General features: G+C 47.6%; 1 protein-coding gene across 1 annotated transcript in view; it reads left to right on the forward strand.

Moving 5' to 3' along the window:
* The first annotated feature begins 6,635 nt into the window (after positions 1-6,635).
* AP3M2 (adaptor-related protein complex 3, mu 2 subunit) overlaps positions 6,636-11,086 on the forward strand; it is a 17,306-nt gene continuing 12,855 nt past the window's right edge. The window contains exons 1-3 of the mRNA XM_012655967.1: positions 6,636-6,693; positions 6,772-7,115; positions 10,553-10,724. Of these exons, the coding sequence (XP_012511421.1) occupies positions 6,843-7,115; positions 10,553-10,724 (445 nt within the window). The 5' untranslated portion in view covers positions 6,636-6,693; positions 6,772-6,842. The remainder of the gene's footprint in view (positions 6,694-6,771; positions 7,116-10,552; positions 10,725-11,086) is intronic.

The raw sequence follows: 11,086 nt of genomic DNA on the forward strand, positions 1-11,086 counted from the left end.
CAAAAGATGCCTGTGAGGTATCGAAGTGGAGATGTCGAACAAGTGATCGGATATGTGGGTCCGGACACCTGTGAAGAGGCTGGGGTTGGAGATAAGACACTGAGAGTCCTTCCCTTCCTGAGGTCACCGGCAGAGTGTGGAGAAAGAATGCAGCTGCGTCTAGTAACAAGCACCGAGAAATGCCATGCCCCTGGGGTGTGGCAGGACCTCACAGCTGGATATTCCTGGGGTCTGTCATGTGGGGCAGGGGCCCCTGGGACAACAGTTACTTCGCTTGGGAGACTGGCACCAGAAGGCCAGGCCGAGGCTGCCAGGAGAGAGATGCTGCTGTCTCCTTGTCAGCCAGGGTCTCGATTTCAGGAACCTGAGATGGCTTGCTGGGGCTCCAGGGTGGAGGGACTCAGAGAACCTCTGCCACGTGGAAGCAGGCATGCAGCCCACAGAGAGACCTAGGGTACCCTGATACCCTGGTGACATCTTTTTTTTGGAGATGGGGTCTCCTTCTGTCACCCAGGCTGAGTGCAGTGGCACAATCATAGTTTGGACTCCTGGGCTCAAGCAATCCTCCCGCCTCAGCCTCCTGAGTAGCTGGGAACATAGGTACAAGTCACCATGCCCAGCTAATTTACTTCGTTGTGGAGACAGGGTCTTGCTATGTTACCCAAGCTAGTCTTAAACTTCTGGCCTCAAGTAATTCTCCCGCCTCGGCTTCCCCAAGTGCTGGGATCACAGGTGCCGCCACCGCGCCCGGCCCGCGTCGCATTTTGAGAGCTGTGGTATCAACTGCGTGCTACTCTTCCTGTCCATTGCTCCTTTGTCACCTTCCAGTTGCCAGACAAGCTGTGTAAGTGTCCACTCCTGGTCCCTGCTCTACTATGGGAAATTAAACAAAAAAGTAGGACGTCTACACTGGCGTAGAAGAGTTAAGGGATCCCGAGAGCCTCCCCAGTCCAGCATGGTGGGAGCAGCAGTTGGTAGCTACAGGTGGGTCTCTCTTCCGAGGGCAGGGACATCAGTCTGTCCTCCCCATGTGGCCAGGCTCCTTCCACGGCCAGGCTTAAAGGAGCTGGTTTTGATTTTTTAAAGGGAGCTGGCATTTCTTTGCAGCCTGCCCATTTGATTGTACGCTCCCTGAAGTAACACACAGGATTTTGTCTTTGTACCCACAGTGTCCAGGAGATAGTAGGCACCCCATCAATGCTAGTTGAAGAGATGACTGAACGTATACAAGACATCGCAAGACACAAGTTGGTTCCTCAAAGAGTCTGCAATCCAGACATGACAATCAGATGCATACACGAAAGCATAGCAGAGTGTCAAAAGCACTGTAGGGTTACATGAATGGGCTGTGAAATGCTATGTGATCGCAGAGGGAGAAATTACTTCCAGCATGGGGGCATTAAGCTTGGAACAGACTTCATGGAGGAGGAAACATATGGCTGGGCCTCCAAGCCTGGAGAGAATTTCCACACACAGGATGAGTAACAGAGAAACACGTGCCAGGTAGAGGGGTCAGCGAGAACAGAGGCGTCGGGAGGCATTCCGTCTCTTCAGTGCGTGACCAGTACTGTGAGGCCTGTTGCAAGGATTTCAGAGGACAAAGAAGAGTCAATGCCAGAGAGGAGTGCTGGAGCCCCACTGCAGAGCCCCCCAGAAATGTCTTTCTCAGTGGGCAAGGCCTCTCTTGTCTTGGAACAAAAGTAAAAAATATAAACAAACAAACAAATAAACATATAAAGCATTCCCAGTGAACCCTGATAGCTGGGATTGATTTTTTAGGGTAGAAAAATTTCTCAGTGAGAGCTGTTGAACACTACAGTGGTTTGTCAGTGGCAGCTTTAGACAATCTTTCCCTAGAGATTTTTGTGCATAAAATAGACTTATCATTTGTCAGTGATTTCCTGTGGCCTCTCTTAAAATCATGGGACTGTACTACACAAGCTCCCACATTCTACGCTGATTCAGTTCAAGAAATAGCTGAGAATCAACTGTGTATGTGACTCCGCGCATTGCTGTGACTAGAATCACGCACTTTCCAGGTACCTCTCTTTCGGGGATTCGCATCTTGACAAATGATACTTCCATCCAAACTGTTGCCCAAATCCAAAAGGCATCCTTGATTCCTCACTGCACCCCCCACTCGCATTCAGTTAATCCCCAACCCCTATCGTTGTACTGCCAGTAGAATACCTCTGGAATCTGTCCACCTCTCCCATCCCCACTCCTGGTTGCAGTCGCTGGCATCTCTCCTATGGGTCTAAATGACCTTTCAGTCCCCAAGCTTGGCCTGCTCCGATCCAGCCATGGTCTTTCTGAAATGGAAATCTGAAAGCATGTCACTCTCTTCTTCCCACTTCTTCGATGGGCTCCAGGGCTGACAAGAGAGGTAGGAGGGGTGGATTCTGAGCCAGACTGCTTAGATCTGCCTGCGTCCTTGAATCGCAGCTCTGCTGTTTGACCCTGGACATGTCACTTAAGCAGTCCTTACAGTTTTCTCATCTATAAAAAGGGGATCATAACTAATTCATCTTAGAGTGGTTGGGAGGATTAAATGATTCCGGATCTTCCTCTCGTCCATGGACTCGTAAATTTGGAGCATCCCTGGACTCTGCTCGTCTCCTCTCTCCACGCTTACTCCCTCAGCCATCTGGATGGGTTCCATGGCTTTAAATAACCGTAAATGGGAAACACCCAAATTTTCACCTCCAGCTCAGACTTCTCTCCTGAACCCTGGACTCAGGCATCCACTGCCTTCTCAGCGCCCCACTTGCATAGGTAATGGAGCCAAAAGACACACTGAACACATCCAAAACTGAGCTCCCGATGTTCCCCCTCATACTGCTCCACCCATCGTCTTCCTAGCTACAGATGACGGAACTGTCCTTCCAGAAGCTCCGGTTCAGCCCGCCACTTCTCTCTCGTTCTCACTCCCACATCCCATCCACCTGGGATTCCTGCAGGTTCCTCCTCTGCACACAATCTGACACTCCTCACAGCCTTCGGCTACAGCTGGGTCCAAGCACTGAAACCTCTTACCTAGGCTACTGCAGCGGTCTCCGGACTGGTCTCCTTCTACGCCACCATCTCTTCTCAACCTGGTAGACCGATGAATCACATCCTGCCACTCTTTTGTTCAAACCCTCCATCGGCTCTCCCTTTCACAACCACAAGCCAAAATCTTTAAAATCTCTTTCAAGACTCGGTAATCAGCCCCCCACACTATAACCTCAACTCCTAGCGTATCTTTTGCTCGTTCTGCTCCAGCCACACTGTCATCCTTTCTGCTCCTGGGACTCACCAGGCATGTGCTGACCTTAAGGCTTTGTGATGCCTATTCCCTTTCCTGGAATGCTCTCCCTCCAGACATCTCTATAGCTAACTCCTTCACTTTCTTCAAGTCTTTGCTCTTATGTCTTTTCTCAATGAGGTTCACTCTCACTACCTTCTGAAAAATTATAACTCTCCCTCCAATCCCATGGCACTCCTGATCTCTCTTTTGTTTTTTCATTGCACTTACCACCTTCTAACATACTATAATATTTCACTTATGTTTATTGGTTATTTTTCTCTTTCCCCACTAGCACATAAGCTCCACTAGGGCAGGGAGTTTTGCATTCTGTTTACTAGTGTCGTGTATCCAAGCCCTGGAACAGCACCTGGTACACAGTAGTGCTCACTACGTATTTATGGAACGAATGGAGAGTGCATGGCACACAGTGTTTACAAATATTAACAACTAGTACAAGGCTCACAACCATCTGGCTCCTACCTACCTTCCTAAGCTCATCTTCCTACACTCTTTCTCCTGTTCTGGCTCAGCTATATGTAACTCTCTCATTTCTAGAGCTTTCCAAACAGACTCTTTCCTCTGTCCTTCTATTCCTTCATTTGAGGAATCCATACTCACTTCCAGGTTTCAGCAGCCCCCTCACCAGCACGCCTCCCACCCCCACGGGCTCCTTGTTCATTACACTGTATTGCAATCACTTCTCATTTGTCTTTCCCGCTAGCCTTGGTGGCCACAGGGAGTATGCCTGTCATCGCAACACCTGCAGCAGCCAGCACAGGGCTTGACACACGGGAAGCTTTCACTTAATGTTAATTCAGTGAATGGAGGAGCAATGCCCACAGCAGTGATTGCACCTCTGCACCTGAGACAGACATGACTTAGTAACCATGTGTAATTGTAGCTTGTGAGGTTTCTCAGATAGCAACAATTGCTAACACTTTTCTTAGGCCGTCCTCACAACTCTACGAATTAGGTACTGTGAGTCTCCTTTCTTGAGAAGTGTGGAATCTGAAGTTTCGAGAAATTAAGTACCTTCTCAAGGTCACACAGGTGGTGAGTGCTGGAGAGCAGGTTCAGACCCAGGCACTCGCTCCAGGAGCCTGGAAGGTATACCGCGCTAGTCGTTCAGCCATTTTGCTTTTGGGTTTTCCCCTCTACTTAGTTCAAAATTGGTGGAATACCTGCCCTTAGCAAGTGTGCCAAGAACAACCCACACCACCTTCAGCAAAGCTCTTGTGCGTGCAGGAGCTGCCACCCACGCCGCATTTCATAGTATTCCCTGCGCCACCGCAGCTTACCATTTTACCCAGCACTTGCAGTATGCCAGGCACCGGGCAAACCCTTCCCACACCTCGCCTCGTTTAACCTGACCCTACCCTGGCCGATCTGACTGAGGCAAACCTTCCTTGTCTTCCGACTTCTACTCCACGTTTTACTGGATCGGAGCATTGAACCACACAAACCCAAAACAGTGTCAGAGTCGCGAGCGCCCCACAGCAATCTGGAGGGAGACCTGGCCCAGCCCTTCGTTTTCAGGCCTGGGGACTGAGATTCCGAAAGAGGAAGCATGGGCGGCACCGCGGGCCGGTTCGAGTCCCCGGGCCCAGCGCGCACACGAACAGGCGCGTCCCTTCTCAAGTGCACTTATCTAATGGGGCAGTTATTACCCTCCGGACTTACTGTCCGCGATGTGCCGTTCGGGAAATCCCCGCCGCCCACACACACCGCACGCCCAGCGCATTCTGCCACTGCAGCCCGTTGTCACTGGACCGCTGGGGCCAGAGCGGTCCGCAGACCGTCCTCGGCCTCCAATCAGGGCTCGAGGCCGCAGCGGTTGACCAATCAGAGATTACCGAGTCTCAACAGGGCCAATTGGGGGCTCAAGCCCGACAACAGAGCCGACAACAGCGATCAATCCGAGGGCAGGAGCGGCTCCCCGACGGCCAATCAGCGGCCTTCAAGCCCGAGTCGCGGACGGCGCGGGCGCGAGGCCCCAGCGCCGGCCAATCAGCGGGCGCGCGGGGGCTGGAGCGCGCGGGGGCAGGCGGGCGGGGCCTGTGCGCGCGGCAGAGTGGTGGGCGCTGCGCGGAGCGAGACCGGGTGAGGTGGCTGGCGACCCCGGCCCGCGGCGGGGTTGGAGAAGGCGGGGCGCGAGGCCCGGAGCGGGGTTGGGGTGGAGGGATCGCGAGACCCGGGGCGGGGTCGCGCGGCGCCGGGCGCGGGATGCCGCCAGACCGACCCTGGGAGCTGCGGGATGCAGCAGGGAGAGATGAGGGGCCGAGTGTGGGGCTCCGGGAGGTGATCTGAGGAGGGAGTCTGCGGAGCGAGGAGGAGACGCTGTTGCCGTGGCAACGCGTGGGCGCGATCGGACCGGGCCGGCGCCCCTGCGCCTTCCACCCCCGCGCCCCAGACGTGCGCGCCCCACACCCGCCGGTGCCCACCCGCCCCTGGTCAGCCTCCGTCGTCGCGGGCTTGTCCTCCCGCACGTCCCAGCCACCCTCCCTGCCACTCTGCTCCTGCGGGGCATTACGCTCGCCCGCGCGCGCTCGATGCCACAGGCCTTTGCGGTTGGACCACCTGGGCCAGTTCGCGTTGCCTCACCTGGCACCGTAGAGACGCCGCCGCCCAAGGGACCTGGGGTGTCGCCCAGAGGGATTTTTGCTTAAAGACACCCACCGACAGGCCTTGTGCATAACAAGCGCTCAGAGACTAGGGTCTGACCAGGTGAATAAGGACTACAAGGGCGTCCTTCCCATTGCATGGACCAGCTCTGTCCAACGGAAGCAGAAAGTGAACCACGTACATAATTTTCTGATAACCACATTAAAATAATAAATCAGGTTAAGTTAATTTTGATGTTATTTGATTTAACCTAATATATCCAAAATATTATTATAACATATAATCAATATTAAGATATTGGTAAGATATTTGAAATTTTATTTATTTCATATACAGTCTTCCAAATCTGTCATATATCGTGCACTTAGCACATCTCACTTTCACCGGCCACGTTTCAAGTGCTAGCTGACCCCATTTGGCTAGGGGCACGGTATTAAGCTACACATTTCTAGTATATGTGTGAGCTGTGGCCGAAACATGACATCAACTTCAGTATTCTTTAAGCCCTCCTGTATGCAAGGAGGTGCTGTGCAACGAAGCAACAAAAAACAGGAGGCATAGTCCTTTTCTTCAAGGAGCTTACAGTTCAGTTGGGAATATAGACATCCGAAGGCTAAGTAGTATTTTAAGTGGGTATAATAGTAAAGCAGTGGTAAAGGTAACGGGGAATATAATGATTGACTGACAGATGAGACGGCTGATGATTATCCTTAGGAATTCAAGGGAGGGATACTTCAGGCTCATCCAGTAGAGGAAGACTTGGGCCTGGTCTTGAAAGATGGGTAAGTCTTGGGCTGCTAGAAAAGATGGGGAGGGTGTTTGGGTGGAATGGAACTGAATATGGCTTCTTTTGTTTTTAGAGTTGGCAACTTGCAGAGTCCTGAGGCATTCAGAGTGAAAAGGCTTTCCTCTCTCACTGACAGTCTCCACCATGATTCATAGTCTTTTCTTGATCAACTCCTCTGGAGATATTTTCCTGGAGAAACATTGGAAAAGTGTGGTCAGCCGTTCTGTTTGTGATTACTTTTTTGAGGCGCAAGAGAGAGCTACTGAGGCAGAAAATGTGCCTCCAGTCATCCCTACCCCTCACCATTACCTCCTAAGCGTTTACCGCCACAAGATCTTTTTCGTGGCTGTGATCCAGACGGAAGTCCCACCTCTGTTTGTCATTGAGTTTCTTCACCGAGTAGTGGACACATTTCAGGTTTGTGAATGTGGGAAGGTTCATATATGTAAACTATAAGCTGTCTTTATAGTCCCGTTTCTGTTGTATTCAGCCTCAGTTAAGAAACTTTTTTAAAAAATCTGATATTGCTCACTACTTCTCCCATTTGACCGTAAGATTCCTGTATGTATTTATTGAATTGGCCGCATCCAAAATGACAAATTGAATACTTTTGAACCTCTTGCATGGGAAAACTATCATACTCAGTACAACTTGTATAGTCTTTTTAGTTCTGGTCCTACTTTTTGCTCATAAATTAGAGGGGTTTAGATTGTTTTTGTATAGTGGACTCAATGCTAGCCATTGTTAGCTACATTGCTTTGAGTTGCATCAAAAAATGATGTGTGTAATGTTTTATAAAAGAAGTAGAAAAAGCTAAGTAATGCTTACTTTCATTGTCCCTGGCAGGGACAATTCATGAAGCTATACTTCCTCTTGAGTTTGGGGTGGTTTTCCATAGCATATGAGTGCTAACGATGAGCTCTCACTGCAAACATAAGATTGGGAAATCTCCTATACCCATAAGAATTTAAGTGACACATTTTACAAGGTACAGTTTTCATTTTGAGGGTTTTTTGTTTTTGTTTTTTGGAAATAGATTCAAAGATCTTAGGGGGGTGGGGTATGGGAGATGTAAGTTATACAAGGATATGAACATCATTTGTAACACAGGATCTTAGACTGCCCAAACTCTGGATTTAAACAATGGAATCCTCTCCCGAACAGAATCACTCAACTTCTAACTCTTGTGGTTATTTGCATAACTCAAATGATAAATGAGAAGCAAGAGCCCTTTGCTAGAAGGGCCCTAGTTTGGTTTAACTTCTGTGTCATGTGAAGTCTGGAATTAGTCACATGAATTGTGGAACTGGAGAAGAGAATGAGGACCCAGACTTATGATAAAAATTAAAAAGCAAGTTAAAGAGTCCTTTCATTTGCACTCATGTCTACATCACATGTTTAGAGCAGCTTTCATTCTGAAGAGAATTAAAATATGTTATATAAGCTTTCCCCCACAAATACTCTCTGATAGTACTGCCTGGCATTTCAGTTCTCATGGGGCTTACTAGCTCCTCTGCACAGTGAAGACCCGAGCATTATAAGTCCCAGTACACGGAAGAACTAGAAGTAGAAGAACCCAGTAGTTATGATCTTAAACCACTTTAACTGGATCTTGTAGTATTTCTGCATGTGATACTTTACTATTCTGAGATTAACAGTCCCATTGGTGAAACTCCACAGCTACTTTGTATAGCCAAACCAATATTACATAACTTACTGTGAGACAGGAAGTAAGAAAAGTTGTTCAAAGTAGTTGAAACCACAGAGCAATTTGGGAAAGCAGACTGTAGTTGCTAATTTGGAAGTATGGGACTTCAGAGCTTGCCATTTTTGAAACAGTTGTTAAAAGTAAAGGCCATATCCTGAATTTAATGTTTAATTTGATGTGTGTCCTGTCTGGCAGCATTTTCTCCCCCACACTGGACTATGCTGGAAGAGGTCCAGCTATAGCATTGCAGAGGCTTTCGCTGTGGCTCTTTGTCAGATTGCAAGTCTCCTTCCCGACTGCTCCTTTCACATTATGCCTGGTTTACAAAACCTAATGGGGTGTTTTGTTTATTTTTTCGTTTGTTTGTTTTGAGACAGAGTCTTGCTCTGTTGCCCGGGCTAGAGTGCCGTGGCGTCAGCCTAGCTCACAGCAACCTCAAACTCCTGGGCTCAAGCGATCCTCCTGCCTCAGCCTCCCGAGTAGCTGGGACTACAGGCACGCGCCACCATGCCCGGCTAATTTTTTCTATTTTTAGTCGCCCGGCTAATTTTTTTTTCTATTTTTTAGTAGAGACAGAGTCTCACTCTTGCTGGTCTCAAACTCCTGACCTCAAGCTATCCTCCCGCCTCGGTCTCTCAGAGTGCTAGGATTATAGGTGTGAGCCACTGTGCCTGGCCTATTTTTTTATTTTTTAAAATAAAATCACTCCCAGAAAGGAAATGTGTGACTTTTTTTCCCTCAAATCCTCATTTTTTAGGAGGCAATCTTTTATTTCAATACCCAAGTCTTCAGTGACTTGGGTATTGGAATCTCACTGAGAATTGACGTTATCTGATGCAATTTAGATCACATCCAGTAGAGTCCATTCCAGTTTGGATGTCAGGGAAATCGAAAGAAGGTGTCATGATCTGGAAACTGCACTGTAGTGTGAACAGTGGAAGGATCTTGGGAGTTTGGCCCTGAGAAGAAAAAAACTTGAAGTGAAAGCTTGTAGTTGTCTTCAGATAATGACAGGGCCGTTATTTAAACTCGTTCTGTAAGGCAGAGCTAGGAGGCAAATTTCAGCTTAGCAAAAGAAAGAACTTTGTAATAATCAGAGCTGTTCATGAGTAGAATGGGCTTTCTCCAAAGGGGTGAATTTCCCTTCATTGGAGAAGTTCGAGAGGGTAGTATGGCCTTCTTAGAGGTCCTATAAACGATGTGACTGCCAGTGCTAGAAGGGAACATTGAATGACCACAAACATTTCTTTTTAAATCATCATCAGGCATTCCATTTTACACAGTGCTTGCAAAGTACTTTCACACACACTGTCATCTTGTCAGCCATGCTTAGTTCTCACGTCCCTGTGCCTCCAGTGCCATTGTCCTGAGTATACCATTAAAGAAATCAAGACCCAAGTTAGTTAACGTGAATTATCTAGCAGGTGACAAGTAAAATTATAATCCAGGTCTTCTGGTTTGAAATCCAGTACTTTTTTCACAATCCAGGTAATTTAGTATCTAAGTTTAGCATTTTAATAAAAGGACAAAGAGTTCTTAGAATCCTAGCGTCTTAGGGATGGTCGAAAGAGATTTTGGGGTATGCTGCTTTATCCCCCTCATTTCATTTTTTTCCCCTCATTCACTGCATGAATGTTGAGAAATGGCACAATTGGCCAGACCCAGTGACTCACCTGTAATCCCAGCACTTTGGGAGACTGAGGTGAGGGGATCATTTGAGTCCAGCAGTTTGAGACCAGCCTGGGCAACATAGTGAGACCTCATCTCTATGGAAGGAAGGAAAGAAGGAAGCAAGGAAGCAAGCAATAGCATGACAGTAGGGGTTAAGATTTTCATGTACAACTCTATGCCATATCATAGTGTTATTTTGCATAATTCTTTCAAACTCTTATTCATAAGCATGTATAATAAAGATACAAGTTTCTATTCTATGTATTTTATCAAGTTCAGGAAATTAACCCAAAGAAATTAACTGACTTCCTCTAGTTTATAGAAGAAGCTAGTAATGGCGTTAGTACCATAAGCTAGTCCTGTGTTCTCTACCAAACCAGGCTGCCTAAGAAAACTATGGGCGCCCCCTCTAGGAACATCCTTTTATTTTTTTACCGTCGGTGAGTGATAAATGTGTATGTTATATCTTCATCAGGATTATTTTGGAGTGTGTTCAGAGCCAGTGATCAAAGACAATGTGGTTGTGGTTTATGAGGTATTAGAAGAGATGCTTGACAACGGGTTTCCATTGGCTACCGAGTCGAACATCCTCAAAGAACTGATAAAGCCTCCCACTATCCTTCGAACGGTTGTCAACACCATCACAGGTAGGGCAGAGGGGATAAACTGACAGAAAGCTGCTGCCATCCTGGGTGTGGCTTAGTCTGCTGTTGTGCATTGTTTTGAGTGTTTGTTTTCGGGGATCTCAAGTGTCCAGGTGCTTTAATTTTGCTCTTTATAGTCTTTGAGTATAACCTGAAATAATATTTTTGTTATGTAGAAAATAGCCTGACTTTAATGACAAAATGAAGCATTCTCCTTTAAAAATAATTGTTTCCTGATTACAGAAGAAACACATGGTTATTATACAGAAAAGCACAATGAAGAACATCAAAATCACTCTTAATCCCACCACACTTTTAACATACTGTTGTATATATTTCTCATCTTTTCTAGTTGGATGAATGGT

This window comes from Propithecus coquereli, unplaced genomic scaffold (genome assembly GCF_000956105.1).
Source record: "Propithecus coquereli isolate 6110/MARCELLA unplaced genomic scaffold, Pcoq_1.0 Scaffold496, whole genome shotgun sequence".
In the NCBI taxonomy this organism is placed as follows: Eukaryota; Metazoa; Chordata; class Mammalia; order Primates; family Indriidae; genus Propithecus; species Propithecus coquereli.